This window comes from Phyllostomus discolor, chromosome 3 (genome assembly GCF_004126475.2).
Source record: "Phyllostomus discolor isolate MPI-MPIP mPhyDis1 chromosome 3, mPhyDis1.pri.v3, whole genome shotgun sequence".
NCBI lineage: Eukaryota > Metazoa > Chordata > Mammalia > Chiroptera > Phyllostomidae > Phyllostomus > Phyllostomus discolor.
Genome location: NC_040905.2, coordinates 116,456,183 through 116,476,392, shown reverse-complemented (window position 1 = coordinate 116,476,392; position 20,210 = coordinate 116,456,183). Strand labels below are relative to the sequence as shown.

The 20,210-nt window shown below is 54.3% G+C and overlaps 1 protein-coding gene across 1 annotated transcript; it reads right to left on the bottom strand.

Annotated features, from left to right (window-relative positions):
- Positions 1-5,136: 5,136 nt before the first annotated feature.
- On the bottom strand, positions 5,137-17,641 carry LOC114507683 (interleukin-9 receptor). Its single transcript, XM_036020094.1, has 9 exons — positions 17,614-17,641; positions 16,049-16,212; positions 13,370-13,563; positions 13,067-13,245; positions 12,377-12,522; positions 11,733-11,934; positions 11,116-11,221; positions 9,595-9,679; positions 5,137-8,042 (listed from the first exon to the last, which is right to left on the bottom strand). Exons 1-9 carry the CDS (start codon positions 17,639-17,641, stop codon positions 7,551-7,553), a joined length of 1,596 nt encoding a protein of 531 aa, XP_035875987.1. The 3' UTR covers positions 5,137-7,550.
- Positions 17,642-20,210: the final 2,569 nt, after the last annotated feature.

Sequence of the window (20,210 nt, the reverse complement as noted above, 5' to 3'; positions counted from 1 at the left end):
TCTAAACCTAGACTACACAGTGTAAGACTGATGATAAAATTAAAGAACTAACACATCTGGATCCAACCATTTATCATAAAGCTACACTAACGCGGAGAGTGTGATCTAGGTGAAGAACACACAGATGGCGCAGAAGGGGAAACACAAAAATAGACCCGTGTGAATATAGTGCAGTGACTCGTCAGAGGGACAAAGGCAGTTCAACAGAGGAAGCCTGTGCCACAAATGGTGGTGCAACAAATGGAGATCATCTGGAAAAGAAGAATGCCAACACAAACTTTGCAACTTGTATAAGAATTCACTGAAAATAGCCTGAGAACCAAGAGGTTGCCAGTTGGATTCCCAGCCAGTGCACATGCCTGGGTTGCGGGCCAGGTCCTCAGTAGGAGGCATGCAAGCGACAACCACACACTGATGTTTCTCTCCCCTCTCATTCGCCCACCTTCCTCTGTCTAAAAATAAATAAAAATAAACAAATAAATAAAAATCTTTAAAAATAATAAAATTTTAAAAATGTTTAAAATAGAAGGACAAATACTAGTAAAAATGAATGGAAAGTAGAAAGCTTCAAGCAAAACCAAAAAAAAACTTTTTAAAAAGGAATTAACTGAAAATAGTTCATAGACATAAATGCAAAAATGTAAAAATAACCTACAGCCAGTCAATAAAAGGAAATAATTGCTGATGTTGACTTTCTTAAGAATTTAAAATGCCTATTTTGTGAAAGACTCTGTTAAGAGAACAAAAAGGCCACAAACTGGGATAAAAATATTTGGGAGACACGGCTGAAGGAGGACTTCTGTGCACAGCACACAAAGAAACTCCCAGACTTCACAGGATGGCCCTGGCTGGTGTGGCTCGGCAGGCTGGGCATCGTCGTGCCTGGGTTGGGCGTTCAGTCATTTGAATGGCACTCTCCCTCTCTTCCTCCCCACTTTCCTTCTCTCTAGAATCAATAAAAGAAAATAAAGACTTTGCAGGACAAACAACCTAATGAAAAATGGGTAAAGATCTGAACAGACACCTCACCAAATAAAATATACAAATGACAAATGGAACAGAGCAGAGAGCCCAGAAATACACCCAAGTCTCTACAGTCAGTTAATATTTGTCAAAGGGGGAAGAAGCATAAAATGGAGTAAAAGTAGCCTCTTCAACAAATGGTGTTGGGAGAGCTGGACAGCTACAGGCAAAAAAATGAAACTCAATCACCAACTTACACCACACACAAAAGTAAATTCAAGGTGGATAAAGGACGTAAATATAAGTCGTGACACCATAAAAGTCCTAGAGGAGAACATAGGTAGGAAAATTTCAGATATTTCACGCAGCAATATTTTCACTGATATGTCCCCTACAGTAAGGGACATAAAGGAAAGAATAAACAAATGGGAATACATCAAATTAAAAAGCTTCTGCATGGCTAAAGAAAACAGCATTAAAATGAAAAGAGAACCAACTGTATGGGAAAACATATTTGCCAATGATACCTCAGACAAGGGTTTGAGCTCCAAAATATATAAAGAACTCACATGACTCCACTCCAGGAAGACAAAAAAACAATTAAGAAATGGGTAAAAGACCTGAACAGACACTTCTCCAAGGAGGACATACAGAGGGACCAGAGACGTATGAAAAGATGCTCAGCTTCACTAGCCATCAGAGAGATGCAAATTAAAAACACAGTGAGATACCACTTCACACCAACCAGAATGGGCATCATAAACAAACCAACAAACAAGTGTTGGAGAGGATGTGGAGAAAAGGGCACCCTAGTGCACTGTTGGTGGGACTGCAGACTGGTACAACCACTATGGAAAACAGCATGGAATTTCCTCAGAAAACTAAAAATGGAACTGCCTTTTGACCTAGCAATTCCAATGCTGGGATTATACCCTAAGAATCCTGAAACACCAATCCAAAAGAACCAATGCACCCCAATGTTCATAGCCACACAATTTACAATAGCCAAGTGCTGGAAGCAGCCTAGATGCCCATCAGTAAATGAGTGAATCAAACAACTGTGGTGCATTTAAACAATGGAATACTATATAGCAGAGAGAAAGAAGGAGCTCCTACCCTTTGTGACAGCATGGATGGAACTGGAAAGCATTATGCTAAGTCAAATAAGCCAGGCAGTGAGGGACAAATACCATATTATCTCACCTTTAACTGGAACCTAATCAACAAAAGAAAAAAGCAAACAAAATATAACCAGGGACATTGAAATTAAGAATAATCTAACAATAGCCAGAGAGTAGTGGGGAGGGGACAGTGGGGAGAAGGGTTTTCAGGAACTACTATGAAGGACTCATGGACAGAACCAAGGGGGAGGGTGGAAGCAAGGGAGGGATATGGGTTTGGAGGGGGTGTGGGGGGAGGGGTGGGGAAGAAATGCAGACAACTGTAATTGAACAACAATAAAATAATTAAAAATATATATATACAAATGACAAATAAGCATACAAAATAATGCTCAACATCACTTGTCATAAGGGAAAAGCCAACTCAAATACAAAAGAAATAGCAGAGCATGTGCATTAAAGTGGCTACGTTTTAGAAGGAGGAGGAACAACAGCAACGGGAGCTTTCGTTCGCTGCTGGTGGAAGGGGAAACGGCAGAGCCGCTCAGGAACACAGTGTGCTGGATTTTCCCAAAGCTAACCATGGTCTCGTCATAAGCCAACAGTCACAAACCTAGGTATTTGGACAACTGCCCTGAAAACTTGTGTCCAAGAAAAAACCACCATGCAATTATGTACAGCACCTCTCTTCACAATAGTGCAATATTTCAAAGATCAGGATATCCTTCAATAAGTGAACAAGTAAACAAGAGTTCAATGGAATACTATTCCATTTTTAAAAAAGGGATGGCCCTGGCCAGTGGCTCAGTTGGTTGGAGCATCATCCCCTACACCAAAAGTTTGGGGGTTCGATTCCCAGTCAGGGCACATACCTAGGTTGCAAGTTCAACCCCCCAGTCAGGGCATGTATAGGAGGCAACTGATCGATGTTTCCCTCTTTCCCTTCCTCTTTCTCTCTAAAATCAATAAAAAACATATCCTCAGGTGAGAATTTAAAAAAATTTTTAAAGGAACAAGCTATTAAGCCATGCAAAGCCATAGATGAAACTCACACACATATCACCAAGTGGAAGAGGCCCCTGTGAAGAGACCACACACTGTACCTAAGATCCCATTTGTATGACATTATGGAAAAATAAAAATTACAGAGACAGTCATTTTCTTGAGAGTGGCTGGGGAGTGAGTTGGAGAAGGAAACAAGGCGACAAGAGGTGCACACGGCGCAGTTGAGGGCAGAGCCCTGGCTGGTAAGAGCATGCTGGTCGCATGTGAAAAGCTTAGGGTCTGCAGTGCCAGCAGGAATAGGAGGCCACTTCACACTCTGCAGGACGAGGGCCTCCTCACATCACACGTGAGCAACTTCAGGACCAGTTCTGAGGGAGGCTTCTTGTGTGTGGTGAAACACGCATTATGAAATTTATCATCCGAACCGTTTTAAGTGTGAAGCTCAGGAGCACTAAGTCCACCCACATATGTGCAGCCACCACCGCCATCGTTTCTCATTCCCATTGTTGGTGTGCGAGAGTCCCAGTGTCTCCGCACTCTCACTGAACCTAATTCATTGCTGCCTTTGTGATGATAGCCGTCCTGATGGGTGTGCAGTGGTGTCTCGCTGTGGTTTTGATTGTCATTTTCCTAAAGACCAATGATATTGCACATCTTTTCATGTGTTTATTGGAACTGGACTTGGCAATGATTTCTTGGGCGTGACCCCCAAATCACAGGCAATAAGAGAAAAATTAAATAAACTGATTTTTTTTAAAACTTTTCAAAATCTGAAACTTTTGTGGATCAAAGGATGCTATCAAGAAAGTAAAAAGGTAACCTGAGGATGACAGGAAATATTTGCAAGTCACGCACCTGAAAAGGGTTGAGTATCCATAATATGTAAAGAACTCTTACAACTCAACAATGAAAGGAGAAACAACCCAATTCTTGACATGAGCGAAGGGCTTGAATAGACTTTTCTTCAAAGAAGATACACAAACAGCTCATGAAAAGATGCTCAAGATCACTAGCCATTGGGGAAATGTGATCAAAATCACAATGAGGTACCACTTCACAACCACGAGAATGGTGCTGTCAGAAAAGGGAGGGGCACTACGAAGAGGATGTGAAGAAACTGGAACCCAGTACATTAATGCCACAAGTGTGAAATGTTGCAGCCACTGTGGAAAATAGTTTGGCAGTTCCTCAAATAGAGGAAACTAAACAGAATTACCATATGTTCCAGCAATTCTACTCCTAGGGATATACACAAAAGAATTGAAAACAGGTATTCAAACAGAAACTTGTACACAAATGTTAATAGCAGGACTGTTCACAATAGTGAAAATGTGGAAACAGCCCAGATGTCCATCAACAGATAAATGATAAATGTAATGTGGTGTGTCCGTACAGTGGACTATTACGGGGAGGGGGGGGAGGCAAAAATAGGTTTACAGTGGTGAGTACACAAAACAGAGTTTATTCTTGTATTACTGCTTATTAATTATTGTATTATTCTCTATATGAACACCTGTAAACCTACATTTGCCCCACCCTGTATTCAGCCACAAAAAAGAGTGAAGTACAAATACTTCAATGTGGGAAAATCTCAAAAACAGTGTACTGAAAGAAAGAGGCTGAACGCAAAATGTCATATATTATGTTTCCATTTATATGAAACATCTAGAATAGGGACTACGAGAAGATCAGAGGTTGTCAGGGGTCAGAGGTAGGACGGGATGGGGAGCCGCTACTTCTCGTTCAGGGCATTTCCTTTTGAGAGTGATGGAAATTTTTTGAACTTGATAGAGGTAATGGTTGCACAATATTATACATGTACTAAATGCCACTGAACTGTACACTTTAAAACAGTTGATTTTTCCCTGGCTGGGTGGCTTCATTGTTTGGCACAACATCCCGTACACCAAAAGGATGCAGGTTCGATTCCTGTTCAGGGCACATACCTGCGTTTCAGATGCATACGGAAGGCACCTGATCAGTGTTGCTCTGTCTCTCCCTCCCTCTCTCCCTTCTTCCCTCTCTCTCTCTAAAGTCAGTGAAGACATCCCTGTGTGAGGATTTTTAAAAAACAGTTGATTTTATGTAATGTGAATTTTACCTCACTGAAAAACAAAAAATAAAGAAACCATCCCAAGGCATTCTGCTCCCCTCACTGCACCCCCAGCCTGGCACTCCGGGCCCGCCACTCCCCGGTCCAGCTGTGGCCCCGGGCCTGACCAGCCACATTTTGGACACTTGTGCTACAGCCACAGTGTCCTCTCAACTCCTCGACTCACACTCGGTGTCCCAGCCCCCTTCCCAGGCCGCCTTCTCGGTGACTCCTTCACGGATGTCCCACAGTCACCGCCCTCATCAGGCTCACAGGTCTTCCGAGCTGTCCCCAGCCGCACAGTGGACCTCGGCCACGGCTTCCGAGGGCTGTCTCATCGCAGTGAGGGGAATTAGTGTTTGCTGAGCCCCACCATGTGCGGGCATCTTGCTCAGGTGAACTCACATCAACTCTGCGAAGCGTCGTCAGCCCCGTGGACTGAAGGGGCAGGCGCGACTCGCTGCAACCAGCCCCACAGCCTCTGCCTGGCTTTGCACTCGAGTCCCAGCCCGGCTCTCCGGAGAAACTGTGCAAATCACATGGACACCATCCCCAGCCACACAGAACAGGCGTCCCAGCTGTGGGGGTCATTATCTAGTCACGTAGGTGGCTCAGGTCCCACGTGAAGCTGCACGAGCCATGCAGATGCTGCTATAAATACACGAGCCTGGGGCTCCCCAGGGGTCGGCTCCAGGAAGTGCATTTACCATAGTATTTTTATACTTGGTTAGAGCTAAGGGTGCCTGCACCTCACTTCCGTCCATACCCCTCCCACTCTCTGGATACTAAAGATACATTTTGGGTCCTGTTTCACCCTGCTGACCAGAATCTGGCTCCGCTGAGGCTCCCCACAAAACCTCGGGAGCTCTGCAGGCACACAGAGGGGTGGGGGTGCCCATCTAAACCAGAAGTGGTCCTTTCCTCTGGGGGACTAAAGCTGGGAGTTTTTTTTCTGCCCAAGACACAGGGGACACTGGATAGACAGACACTCAGCATCCAGAGAGAGACAGGCCTCCACTATATCCTACTTTCAAAGCTCTAGCACCTCCAGCTCCACTAGAGTTTCATCCCAGCCCTCACCCAGCAGATGGTCCCAGCACCCACCCCAAGTCCAGCAGCCGGTGGGAACAGGGTCTTCTTCCCAAGGCACGCTGTAAGGGTGACAGGGATGCCCTGGGGGGGTCCCCAGGGTCTGAGCCAGCGTGGGTGGAGATCACTGACGGAGGCAGAGACGCTGTCACAGGTTGAGTTGTGTTCCCAGAAAATGCACGTGTTCGAGTCCTCACCTCCAGGGCCTGTGAGCATGGCCTTGTACGGAAGCAGGGTCCTGTTAGATGGCCACATCAAGATGAAGTCCTTTGGAGCAGCCCCAATCCGCTATGATTGTGTCGCTATAAAAGGGGGACTTTGGACACATCCCCACAAGGAAAACACTTTGTGAAGACTGGTGTGATGCTGTCCCCAGCCAAGAAGCTCCCAGAAGCTGGAGAGAGCCCTAAAACAGGCTTTCCCCGGCGTCTTCCCAGCCTGCACGCACCTAGACTTCAGACTTGAGCTTCCAGGACCTTGAGACAATAAATTTCTGTTGTTCTAAGCCACCTAGTTTGTGGCGCTTCCCTGTGGCAGGCCGAGGGGACCCATGCAGGCATCCTCTGCTCTGCCCACCACTGCTCCACTGGTGTGGGGGTCAGAGGCACGACCCCGCATGGGCCAAGGCCACTACCAGGCGGTCACTTCCAGCCCTGGCTTAGGCCACAGCTCCCAGCCTCACGGGGCCCACGGTGGGATGAGGACAAGGAAGAGCAGGAGTCAGCCTCAGACAGGGCAGGTCACTGAGCCTCCACTTCGCTATTCCCAGAACTCGGACAGCCTGGGCATGGCCACAGCCCACATCCCCACCCTCCTCTGGGCCCCTCCCATCCACCAGCAGTTCAGAACAGCTACTGAATGCCTTCCATCTCAGTGCGGGAGAAGCCTCGGGAAGGCACAGAACGGGGACACTCAGCCTGGTCACAGCATCTCGCCTGTGTCCACTGGGCCCAGGCAGGCCCTGTAGGGGGTGAGGGCAGAGCAGGCTGTGGAGAGCAGCCCCCTTCTCAGAGGAGCCCGGGGTCAAAGCAGGGAGGGAAGTGGCGGGGGTGGGGGCGGCCGGTGGGCAGGATGCTGAGCGCAGAGGCCCCTGCCTCCATCCAGACAGCATGTCTGGCCACTGCATAAACAGCTCTCTGCAGGAGGGTCAGCTCCAGAGACTTCAGTCCATTTTCCCCAAAATGGACTTGATGCAGCTGGCCGAGTCAAAGCTCCAGAACTTTCAGGACCGAGCCCACTGTCTGCCAAGGATAGGAGGGTGGGAAACACCCCGGAGGGCCCTATGCAGCCTCTTCACCAGGCTGCGGCCTCTGATCATGGCCAACTCCCACGTGGCTGCCTCCTTGCCTGACATCCAGGCTCTGCGGGTCGCAGGGAAGGTCACAGGCCAAGGGCTGGATGGGTCCAGAGCTCTGTGCCATCCCTGGGAAAGGCGAGGGGTGGCACCCCTCGTAACAGCCCAGGGCACAGTAGTCGGCACTGCCGCCCTCTGCCTGTGGCGGAGCTGGCCTGCCAGGGCTCACGGCGACCCACTCCTCTTGCGGCAGGTAGGCAGGCGGCTGCCCTCCCCACTCCAGGGCCGCTGGCAACACATCTGCTGGGAGGCCAGTGCCAGTGCCCTCGTCCTCCAGGCCCACGAAGGGCCAAGGATCCACCGGGTCATAGGTGAGCAACGCGATGGCCTCCCGGACACGGGGCTCCGAGGCTCCTGCTGCAGCCCCAGCAAGGTCCTGGCTCAGCTGCATGCCAGCTCTGTGAACACCTGTCCAGGTCTGGAACGGAGCGTGGGGGACAGATCAGTGGCCTGCTCAGGATGCACCCTGGGGGCAGCCGCCACTTCCAGGAAGCTCTCCTGATACCCATGCCCAGAGGCCACTCGACACCTGTGCCTGGAGCATTCTCTTGTCCCGCCATGTGCCAGCCCAGCCTCCACATGAAGCCCCCAAGTCCCTACAGGCCCCTCAGCATTCCCAGCACAGGGCCAGGTGCTGACAGCAGCCTGGAACAGGTGCAGATGGGGATAGGCACCGAGGGCCGGCCAAACCTCAGACTGCCGCTGCAGGCACCGCCAGCAGCTACAAAGCTCACCCCAACCCCACTCACATTTGCACACGCGCACACACACACTAAAGACGGGAGAGGCTACCCGGGGCTGGAGCCTTTAAGTCTAGGCAGGCCGACTTGGACCCTTCGTGGGGCCACAAGAGGCCCCCACCTCCTAAAGGAAGCCGTTCCCAGATGGGACAGAGCCCCCACCATATGCACCACACACACGCCACATCTCCCGCCACTGCCTGCTCCCTGCGAGAGCAGCCAGAGAGCAGACATGCATGGTTCACAACAATCAAAATCTTTGTCCCTCTCAGCCTTTGTCACAGCTGCCTCAGGGCTCTTGTCACATCCACTGCCTTGGGAAAAGAAGTGGACTCCACCAAGGACAAAGTGCACAGCTTTAAGCTTCAAACCATACTTCTGGACAACAATCTTGAAAACTAGGCCCCCTGCCCAACACTGGGAGCGGAAGCACTGGGAGGGAAGGGCTGTCTGCAGACCCCAGGGAGCACTGCCTCCCCTCCCTTGCCCAGAGGGAGGGGTCTGAGAGGGTGGGAACCAGAGACCACCCATGGGAGTGCCTCCTGCTGGGGGAGCAAGAGCTCCCGGGGACAGAGAGCGCAGAGGGTCAGGTGCAGCCCTCCAGGCTGTCCTCAGCTCGCCTTTCACGCCTTTCACAGCGGTGCCGGTGCCACCAGGGTTCCGCCAAGGGGGAAATGCGGAGGCTCCTCATTGGCCAAGGTAGCAGCGTGCTACCCAGGGCCACCGGAAGAGCCAGGCACTCCACAATGGCCACCAGAGCAGCAGACCAGGCACCATGAGGGCCCCAAGGGCAGCTCCAGCACCAGAGACCCTCCCCACAGCCAGCAGACAGACGTCCTTGTCCTCGGAGAGGAAGGAAGGGTGAGCCGAGGCAGGTGCAGACGGCCCCGCCATTTGCCCCCTGAACTGACCATTTACCTCAAAGGAGCTGCTGCAGACCGGAAGAGACAGATTATGTTATAAGAAAGTTTACTTTTTTTTTCTACCAACAATGGAATTAGAGATACGAGAACAAAAGGAAATGAACAACAGAACACAAAGTGAGTTTTCTGGCCCATCTGAGGCTGGGTGTGTGAATTTAAACCCTCTATGCATACCAAAAAAGCTCAAAGCACTGAGAAGGCCCCCAGGCTCTCCCCAGCCGTCGCCCAGAGCCCACATCCTCAGCAGGCCAGATATGTGGGCAACCCCTGCCCTGCCCCCCAGCCCCGGTGTGGCCAGTGCACGCACCTGGAAGTTCCCGTTGTGCACGCTGTAGAGGGGCTGGAAGAACGCCACTGGAGAGGGCACGTTCTGGTAGAAGGTCCTCTTCACCCTGAGCCCGGAGAGGACAGTCAGAGCCCCCTCGCAAGTGCGCCTGCAGAGGCCCAACTCTGGGAAACGTGAGAGCCTTGCGGGGAGCTCAGCTCCCTTCCAACCAGCAGGTGACCAGCTCTGCCTCATCTGTGCTGCAGCCATGCTCTCTCCCCTCCCCAGGGCCACACCTGCAACTCAGGGGAAGACCCAACGCCTGGCACGCTGTGGCCGGCCTGGCTAATGACCCCATGGAACTGACTGACACCAAGACATATGTCCTTTGCAGGGTGAGCTGGGATGGTGAGATCAGAGGCGGAGAACCAGCCACGATCTCAGCCCACGGAGGGACCCAGAGCCCCCAGGAACCCCAGCTGTGTCATTTGCAGGCAGGTGGCCACTCCCCTTCCCACCAGACTTCTCCCTGAGCACCACATCTACCTGCCCAGGCCCACGGGCCCTCCCACGAGGAAGTGGCACAGGGCTCCAACCCAATGGGCCCAAACTGACTTTCCCGATCTCTCTTGGGGCCTGGAGCAGCCAGTTCCCCACCTCAGGGGTGACATCGGGGGTCACCGATCAGAGCAGTCTCCTCTGCCCACACATTCCCTCGGTTTCTCTTCCTAAGACCCTGAAAAATTCCCTCCACTTTGCTCTATCTTTACTTCTTTCTCCAGCTCCCGCCAAACTGCCTTTCTCTGGACACCACCATTGGCCTCTCAGCAGATCCTCCCAGCCCTCTGTACCTCCACAACCCATTTTCGAAATATAAGCATATCACGTCACACACCATTTAACATACTTCGGGTGCTTTCCTTTGCTCCAAGGACTAGCCTGCACCCTCCTCTAGCTTCTTGGCCCCACCCACAGGCCCCGCCCATCACCCCCTGCCTCACTCTCACCCACCCCCATTGCTCACTTCATCTGACCTTCTCTCATCTTCTCTGCTACGTGTCCATACCTGGCCAGTGTCCTCGGGCCCCTGTCCTGGACGAGGCCACGTACCCTTCTCATAACCTGGCATGTGCGATGGCTTATTTTGGAAGGGCCCTGTGTCCGTCGGGTTCTCTGGGCAACACCAGAGCTGAGAGCAGGTCCTGTGCACCCCGGATGCCCAAAGCCGTGTTTTCATAGGATGTGTTAAGTGAGCAAACCACCGAGCACCTCTAGAGGCTGAAGGCATGAGCCCCAGGCAACGTGGTCCCCGTGACTTTGGGTCCCTCCTCAGTTCTTTTGGGTCACACTGCCCCCCAAACCAGGTAACTTGGAAACTCCACACTGGTCCAAGGCAGAGGCTTGAAAACTGCACCCCATCCAGGACCCGACGGTAGCGGGGAGAGCACAGGGGAGTGGTGCGGGTCCGGCCCTTGGCACCCGCTCACCACACTGACACAAATACGCACAGCCACACACTCACAAACATGCACACAGCCACACGCACACCCTTCGGTTACCGACCTGGGTGACAGCTTGAACAGGACATAGGTCAGGCTGGTCAGCAGGAGAAAGACGGACACGGTGATGAGGATGCTGTTGGGCTGCCCCACAGGTGTGATCAGGGCGCCTGTGGGCAGGAAGGGCCCAGAGCTGAGAGTGGCCTCCGCCCGCACCAGGGTGTTCCTCCAAACCCACCTGGCAGAGACTCCCCGGTGAGTGCCCTGGGGCCATGTGGAAGGTTTGCCGTGGGCCTTGGAGGCTTGTGGCATGCCTGCTGAAGCACCTCCGGTGACTCACACACCCCCAGGCCTCCGGCTCCACATCTGCAGGGCCTTCAGGGGCAATGAACCTTCCAGCACTGCTGGCATGAGGTTCAGCCGGCCCTCCCTGAGGCCCTGCTGTGCAGCCCTGGGCTGCACCGCTCCCGTCAGAGCCACCAGCTCAGGCTCCTGGGAAGCTCAAGCTTAGCAGGTGTCTGTTCCTCCTTACACACCCCGGCCCTCCCTGGCAGGGTGGTCCGCTGGCGCATAGCTGCCTGCTCTGGGGTGGGTCCCAGGAAGTAAAAGGGTGGGGCAGGGGCGCAAGGAACAGAGCAGGGAGGCCCAACCAGATGCCCAGGCAGCAGCCAGAGCACCCACCTTGCCGCTGAGGGGAGGCGAAGAACACAGGCTGGCTCCACTCGCTCCAGGGGCCCTCGTAGTGCTCCTCCTCACCCATGGTGCCCTCCTCGGTGGCCATCTGGACGCGCAGCCTCGCCTCATAGACGCAGCCAGGGTCCAGTTCCACGGCTTCAAGAATGAGCGAGGTCACCCCGAGGATGCAATCCTTGTGCTGGGCCCGCTGCGAGGTTGAAGACAGTTAGCCGCCACTGCGGGGGAGGCAGGGTCTGTCAGCCCTCGAGAACTCACACATGCACATGGAGGCACACTCAGCACACTCACACTCACACAGCCATATCCACAAGGGCACACTTTCACATGAACGCGTATGCATATCCACATGCTCACATGTGCTCACACACATAGGCACACCCTATGAGCACTCATGTATATAAACACACACATTCATGCACACACAGTCACACACAGGCACACTCACACAGATGTGCCCATGCATGCACACATCAAACACACATGCACACTTGCACACACATGCTCTTGGCTCTGGTCACCCCCCTTCCCCCAATTCCAAGTCAGCACCTCCCCATGTGGGGTGAGGAACAGCCCTGTGCCACTGCTCCCAGGAGGCAGAGAGGCGCCCCAGCAGCCAGCCCCAGCGTTACCTCCCAAGCCTCTTCCTGCCTCTTGAAGGCCAGCTCGTAGCTGAGCAGAGAGGCCAGTGGCTCCAAGCCAGGGCTGACGCTCCAGGTCAGGACACAGGAGCCAGCGCTGACGTTGCTCTGAAAGTCAGAGGGAGGGTCCAGCTTCACTGAAACAGAATGAGGCCACGTGAGGGCTTGTCTGTCGGAGTGCCCAGGGCTGGGGCACAGACAGACTCCTGGGAGGCCACGGTCAAGGCCCTCGCAGGCCAGGGGCCTCGCTGGGAGGCTGGTCCAGAGAAGCCCCAGGTGAGACAGGACAGCAATGACCTCTTCCAGGCCCTGCAGCCGGACGAGGTGGTTCCCAAAGCTGGCCTTCCCTTTCCTTCATAAGCTGCTGTTGGAGGCTCCTCCCCAAGTCTCATGGGGCTCCTTCCTGCTGTGACTGACATGCATTTCAAGTGACTCAAGCTGCAGTCTAGGCCCCAACTTGAAGCCCTGTATCTTCATCATCCTTTAAAACCCAATCCTGCCAGCAGCCAGTGGGCTGCCCTCCACAAACGCCGGGGCCCATCCCGATCCCAGCCCCAGGTCTCTCCTGGAAGGGACAAAGAGCAAGCACCAGGCATGGGGGTCACAGGCTGCAGGGCCCTGCCCCCAACACACAGGCAGCCAGGGTGTTTCCCCCCCGAGGCGCCCCACCCCAGGCCTCACCATGTCTCCGGGGCAGGTACTGCGGGTCCACCAGGCTGACCTGCTCCTTCCCAGAGATGTGACGGTGCAGAGTGATGGTAAAGTTGTCAGAAGGCACAAGAATCTCCTCGGGCGGCAGCACCAGGGTGCACGTGCTGGCCCTGAAGACACACCTGTGCTTGCTGCCCGGCTCGTGGTTCCTAGAAACGGTTCTGTATCAGCACCAAGAAGCTGCTGCACCAGCCCAGCCCCTGCTGCTGCTATCACGGGAACCCTATCCTTACCCTGCCCTCTGCCCAGGTGGGTCTGGCCCTCCAGCCTCACCTGGTGAAGAGGAGCCAGGGGCTGGGGCCCCGGCCCAGCTCGGGGGCAGACCAGTGGCAGTCAATCCTGAGGATGTTGTTGGTGAGGCAGGTGAAACTTCCAGGCCCTGGCCCTGGGAACAGTGACCATTGGGAGCCCACAGTGGCTGTGTCAGGGCAGGGCTGGGGGAGGGGCAGGGCCTGGAAGCTGACACCCTAATAGGGTAGACCCCAAAGAATAATACCAGGAGAATTCATCAAGGGCCAGGCTGGGAGGCCTGGAAAGCGACGGGCTCCGTCTGACCCACGGCACCTGGGCGGGACTGGAGTCCAGGCTGGTCCTCTGGGGACAGGTCCTTGCACAGTTCGGGCCACGCCCTCCCCCATGGAGTCTGACAGAGGACAGCCCCACCCCGCAGCACTACCCCCCAACGCCACCCAGTGACTAGCGCCCTCACCTCCAAGTTCCCCCGGCACCAGGACCCCCAAGCCGAGCCAGGTGCAGACCAGGAGCCAGGCGCGCATCCCTCTCGCCAGGGCCTCACTCCTCAAGGTCCAACCTGCAAGGGGCGGGGCTGAGGGGCAATGTGTGAGGAGCACCCCCAGAGGAGTGCTCCCCGTGAGATCCTCCCTGTGAGGAGTGCCCCCTAACAGAGTGCTCTGAGTGGGCCGTCACCTACACACTCACTGTGTCCTGCGAAGGAAGCTGGGCACCCCCGTCCCAGCCACACCGACAAGCAGCCGCTGCTCCACAGGTCCGTTGGCCTGACAAAGACTCACGGCTGCAGCGTGCGGGGGCGCCCTCACGCTCGGCTCTCCTCGAGCGTCCTGCGCTCCCTGCGCTCTGCGTCGGCCACGCATCTGAGTCTGCCCAACAGGCTCCTCTCTGGGACCAGTGTCGCCTGTCAGCCCAGACCCCTGTCCCCGGGCCCAGGTCCCCTCCCGAACTCTTTGGTGTCACACCCTGTGCCGACAGTAACGTGCATCTTCCCCTGGGATTCCCAAGAGACTTGTGCGGTAGGAGGCCTGTCCCTGTTCACTGACCAGGGAGCTGATGCCCAAGAAGGGGAAGTGCCTGGCCGAGGAGGAGTTCTCCCCTTCGCCTCCTTCAGTAAAGACCTATCCCAGGGTTCTGCCGCAGGAGGGCATGGGAGGATGGCGGCGGGTGTCCGTGCAGCAGAAGGCACTGCCTAGGCTCTATCTGGCACACCCCTGTTCAGACGTGCCAGTCCAAGCCCCGGACCCTGGGGGAGCCAGAGGTTAGCTGGAGACAGGGCTGGGTGTTAGGAAGTGCCTGGGTGCTGCAGGGAAGCTGCTGATGCCCTATCACCCCGTTTGCAGCTCCAGATGGCGCGCTGATAGCTCCTAAGCAGGAAGCAGGGTCCGCCTAGTTATGCAAGCCTGATGGGCGATAAGGAGGCAAAAAAGCAGACACACACACAGCCTTCGGTGTACGCTCACTGGGCAGCAGACACCACTGCACCCCACCCTACATCCCCGCACACTGTCTGTGCACCCTCAGCACAGGCCCCTGCTCAGGCCAACAAGCCCCCACCCTTCCATGGAATGAAGCATCACCTGGGGCCACCTGGTGCAGCACCAACCAGTGCTGGAGCTCCCAGCCCTTCAGCACCAGTTACCAGGTGCAGATGGGGGAGCCACCCGACAGCAGTGCCCTGTCAGGGCCTGTGCACACAGGGTCAGAGTGAGCACTAGGACCTGGGGGAGCTCAGGCACGGCAGGTCGCAGGCCCTAGTGGACAGCCACTGCCCCAGCACGACCAGGAGCATTACTGAGGCAGGGCCATCCCTCCTTGACAACAGTCAGTGGGCCAGGTGCAGAAAGCCCCGCCTGCACACTCCCTGGTCCTGTTAGAGGAGAGGCACTGGGGTGACAGCAGGGAGGCCTAATCACAGCTTGGACAATATCCAGTCTCGGCACCACTGAGAGAGCAGCCAGAGAAGCCAGTGTCTGCTTCCTTGGGACACAGCTGCCCCTAACGCCTCCAGTCATGCTGGGGAGCCTGGCCGATGTCCCTATCCAGCACTGCCCCTCCCCCATCGGGCCAATGGGTACGGCCCACAACCATTCTGGCCACTTCCCAGAATCTCATCTCCTCCATTGCATCACGGTCAAGGTCAGTCTGCCTGCCGTGGTTTCCTGGACCATCCCAAAGTCATGCTGGAGACCTACCTCAGGACCCACAGACACTGCCAGACCAGGGGCATGTCTCCAGATACACACAGCCCCTGGCCTCCCTGGCCCTCACGCCCTGAACGTGCCCCGGATGCTGGGTGGAATCCCAGGCCAAAGCAGGTAGGCCTACCTCGGGGGCTGGCAGGGCAGGGCCGGCCTGGGGCCCTTGGCGCCTGACAGCGCAGCCTCTGAGTCGGCTTTGCACCAGTTGCTGCAGCCACTTACTGCCCCCTTTTACAGAGTCCATTTTATATTTTTCCATGGGAAGGGAATGATATCCTCTGTTATTCTACCTGCCCACCTGAGGCTGGCAGACACAGAGGTAGATGAGATAGAAGTTGTTAATTAAATGACCACTTATCTTCTGTCTTCTCTCTGCTGTGCAGGAGGAATAAGGCCAGACCCCGGCTCCCCATAAACAGCTTGAACTTGGGGGACATGGGGACTGTGCTAGGAAATGGAGCCAGAAATGGGAGCAGAAGCCAATTCCCCTTTTGGGCCGCACAAGTGTGCGTGGGCCACGCCAGCACGGGCAGGAACTGCAGATGTTGTCAGGCAGAAAGGGCTTGAGGATGCTGCGCTTCCTATGCGGGCACACAGCGGCCGCACAGTGCAGGGAGCAGGTGAGGTCCAGGCAGCCGATGTGAGTCCAGTGAGGGGTGGCAAAGGCTGGAGCAAGGGGAGGGTAAGCAGAATGGGCAGCTCCATGGGGCCGAGGCGTGGCGGGGGGGTGGGGGGCGTGCAGGGGTGGCATGCCTGGGAAACAGGGACGCAGCGGACAGGAAGTATGGGAGAGGTACGGGACGGACCCAGAGGGGTCTCAGGTGAACTAGGGCACAGACCGAGGAAGGGCCTGGGGCAGGGGAGGGTTGAGGATGGAAGTCAGAGGAGCACAGAGCGGTAGAGGGGGACCCGGGGAGCCCGCGTGGGTCCCTACTGGTCTGCTCTACCGCCCGGAGCTTCCCGAGGTGGCCTCCGGGCCTTCTCTCACATGGTCCCCTCGGCCTGGCTTCGTTCCCCGTAACACGCCTCTTCTCTCCTGAAGCCTCCCTGAGCACCCCACTCTCCTCCCCAGCCAGACACAACAGGAGCAGGGAGGCAGCCGGTAGCTATGGGTAAGGGCTAGAATGTGGGTATTGACACACTTCCCTTTGGGGGGCTTGGAGGTTAAACAGGGAGACATACCCGCTCTCCTCTGCCTGCATCCCTCTCTAGGAGTCCTCACTGCCCCCTGGAGCCTCGCTCCATCAGGTTCTTCCGGGGCGAGAAGCTGATTTACCTTGTGCCCCTGCACCCATTCTAAACTGTTTAAGAAATGCCCCCTGAAACTCCCTGCAGAAGCTGCCCCCGTTTCTGCATGGCATTAATGCTTTGGGCACCTGGAGAGGCTGCTCGGGACAGGACTTGAGCAAGAACGCCCTTCTTCTGCTTAGCTGAACTGACCCTCCTTCTGGAATCTCGGAATCTCACCCTTGCCGACTGCCCCACCCACAGCTCCAACGGGGTATATCCCCAGACTCCCAGCTCCTCTTTGGCCCTAAGGCCCCCCAAAGCATGGGGATTTGGAGCAACTACCAAGCCCAGGGCTTGGACCTCATCTCCACCCACAGCCGTCACAACCAAGACCGTCTGGCACTAGAACGCTCACTCTCACTCACCCTCCCCCCACCGCCCACGCAAAGGTCTCACTCTCCCCTCACCTCCCCCACAAAGGTCAGCTCAGACCTCAAGGGAGCAAAGCCTCTTCCATAATCAGAAACTCTGCCTGACAAACGCAGTGCCCTTCCGTCCGCCCAGTGGCACTCAGGACGCACCCCACCACCCCAGGCCTGGGAATGGCAGTCTGTCATCCTACGGTCAGCAGGTCAGCACTGCCAACCTGCCGTCTCTGGGAGGTGCCCGAGCAAGGACACCAGAGGAGGTAAAACAGGGGCAGTGCCCCCACACAGCCCATTGCCAGGGTTCATCCACAGGCTCTTCCTGGGGCCCAGGACAGGCAGGCTGCCTCCCCTCTCTGCTCTGAGGTCCCCGCTGACTGGAGAGATTAGGAGGTTCCAATCGCAGACTCACCTCCGCAGATGCCTCGGCCAGGTCCCATGGCGAGGACAGTCCTGGTGCTCACAGCAAAGCCCCTCAGCCTGATTCAGGAGATAAGTGCACCAACCGGTGACGTGCACCTCGCATGACAGGCTGACACAGGCCGCCCACATCTAAAACCACGAGCACACAGCGCGGCAGCTATCCCAAGCGGGGGCGAGAGGTGACTGCTGCCGCTAATCACAAACCCAGGAATCACGAGCTGGGACGGCTGCATTCCCCGTGACACCGAAGGTTGCCAGCTATGAACTCTGGAGACTTGTGGGCTGGCTGGCGGATGCGTGTCTGCTGTATCCCCCTGAGGAGCACCACTGAGGCACATTAAATCAGTCCCAGGAGGCCAGGACCTTGGCCAGGCAAAGAGCTGTGGGCCTCATCCCCTTCCAGGCTTTTCTGAGACCAGAGGTGCAGACTGCTCTCCAGCTAAGGCAGTTGGTACACCTCGGGGACTGGAGAGGGTGTTAAACATGAAATAACGCAGTCTCTGTTAAAGAGAACAAACAAGACGGGAGGAAGTAAAACATAGGGGGTGCCTTTTATCCCACCCAGAGGTAGTCCAGTGAGGGGGTAGGCACAAGTCTCTCCAGACATTTCTAAGCTCAAATGCACATTTTTAATGGACTCATACTGTGCTCTGAGCTTCCCAGCCTCCTTGTTCCTCTGCCTATTTTCAACACTTTTCTAGGTCAGCACAAAAACCTACCTCATGTCTTTAATGGGAGTACATTATGATTTCATAATCCCATCAATGGCCATTTGGACTGCTGCCTATACATGCTATTTGAATTTTTATTGAGATATAACTGACCTATAACATTATATTAGTTTCAAGAGTATATATGCTATTTTATTTTATTTTATTTATTCCAGACAGGGGGGAAGGGAGGGAGAAAGTGAGGGAGGGAAACATTGATCAGTTGCATCTTGCACCTACCCCAACTGGAGACTGAACCTGCAACCCAGGCCCACAACCCAGGCGTGTCTCCTGATCTGGAGTCAAACCTGCAAACTTTCGGTTTGCGGGACAACACCTAAACAACTGAGCCACACAGCCAGGGCTACCTATGCTATTTTAGATGAAGGTAGTGAACAATTCTGGGCATGGATCTTTAATCACCAGAATGAGTACTTGCTAGGGGTGGCATTGTGGTCTAAGGTTCAGCATTTTTAAACATCAATAGAACCCTGGCTGGTGTGGCTCAGTGGGTTGAGTGCCAGCCTGTGAACCGAAAGGTCACCAGTTCGATTCCCAATGGGGGCACATGCCTGCGTTGCAGCCAGGTCCCCAGTCGGTGTTGTGTGAGAGGCAGCCAATCGATGTGTCTCTCACACACTGATGTTTCTCTCCCTGTCTTTCTCCCTCCCTTCCCCTCTCTCTAAAAGTGAATCGATAAAAATAAAAACATATCAATAGATACCGCCAAGTGAGCCTCCAAAATAGCCCCACATCCCACTCCCGCCAGAAGTGTGAGGTGCTTATAACCCTCACCGACAGTGTACACTATCAGTCTTCAATCTTGCCCGATTCGACAGGCAAAAGTACTTCACTATTGTTTTTATTTGCACTTGGTTACTCTTGAAGATAAGCATCTTCCCACATACTTACTGGCTGTGTGTCCTTTTCAGAACCAGATAAGTCACATTTGAGTGTGTATACACGCCTGCGTTCATCTGTGAGTGCCTGTGTGCACACATGTGTGTGCACATGTGTGTCCTGTCCTCAAAACACCTCGGTGAGGCTTGGCTCCCTCAGAGCTGCAGCTCTCTGGAGTCTGAGGACACCAGGCCCCGCGGAGAGACAGAGCCAAGCTCCAGCCCAGGAAGCGCCTTACGCGTGACCAGAGACATAATCACATTCCCTTCTAGTATTCAAATTTCAGTCAGCTTGACCCCCATACTGCCTGTTACAAGGATATTCTTTTACAGTCACTGGAGCCATCCCTTCACTAGTATCCTTACCAAGAGAGCTTCCCTCTCTCTGTCTGCCAGAGTCCCCCTCCCATCTGGCTAGAGATATAATTTACTTAGAGCCAGCAGACCACACCACCCACACCATGATCCCACAAGTGGAGACCACAAAGGCTGGAAAGGGAGGAAATCACAGAAAGAAAAAAGCCAGAGAGGAGAGTTCCCAGTTCTGCATCTAAACGCTCCCAAAATCTCTGGGTGACCCCTGACCCACACGCATGCAGACCCACTGCACGCAGCTCAGCGGAGGTCACACAGCCTGAAGGGAGGTTTCGGCTGCTGCCTCCATCAGAGACACGGAGTTGACCCCCTATTTGGAAAAAAAAAAAAAACTCTTCAGAGAAACATAATAGGATCCATACTCTCTACAATGCACATCATTTGCAATTTCCAAATAAATCCAAAATTATTAAACACATGGAGAAGCAGAAGTAGGTGACCCATACATAAGAAGAGACAAGCAGTGCAGACAGAGTCCCAAGACTAAGTGTTACAAATAACGCAGGTTTCAAAGCAGCTACTTCATCGTCAAAGATATAAAGGAAACTATGCCCCCGATGTATAAATAAGAAATCTCAGAGAAATAGAAACTGAAAAGAGAA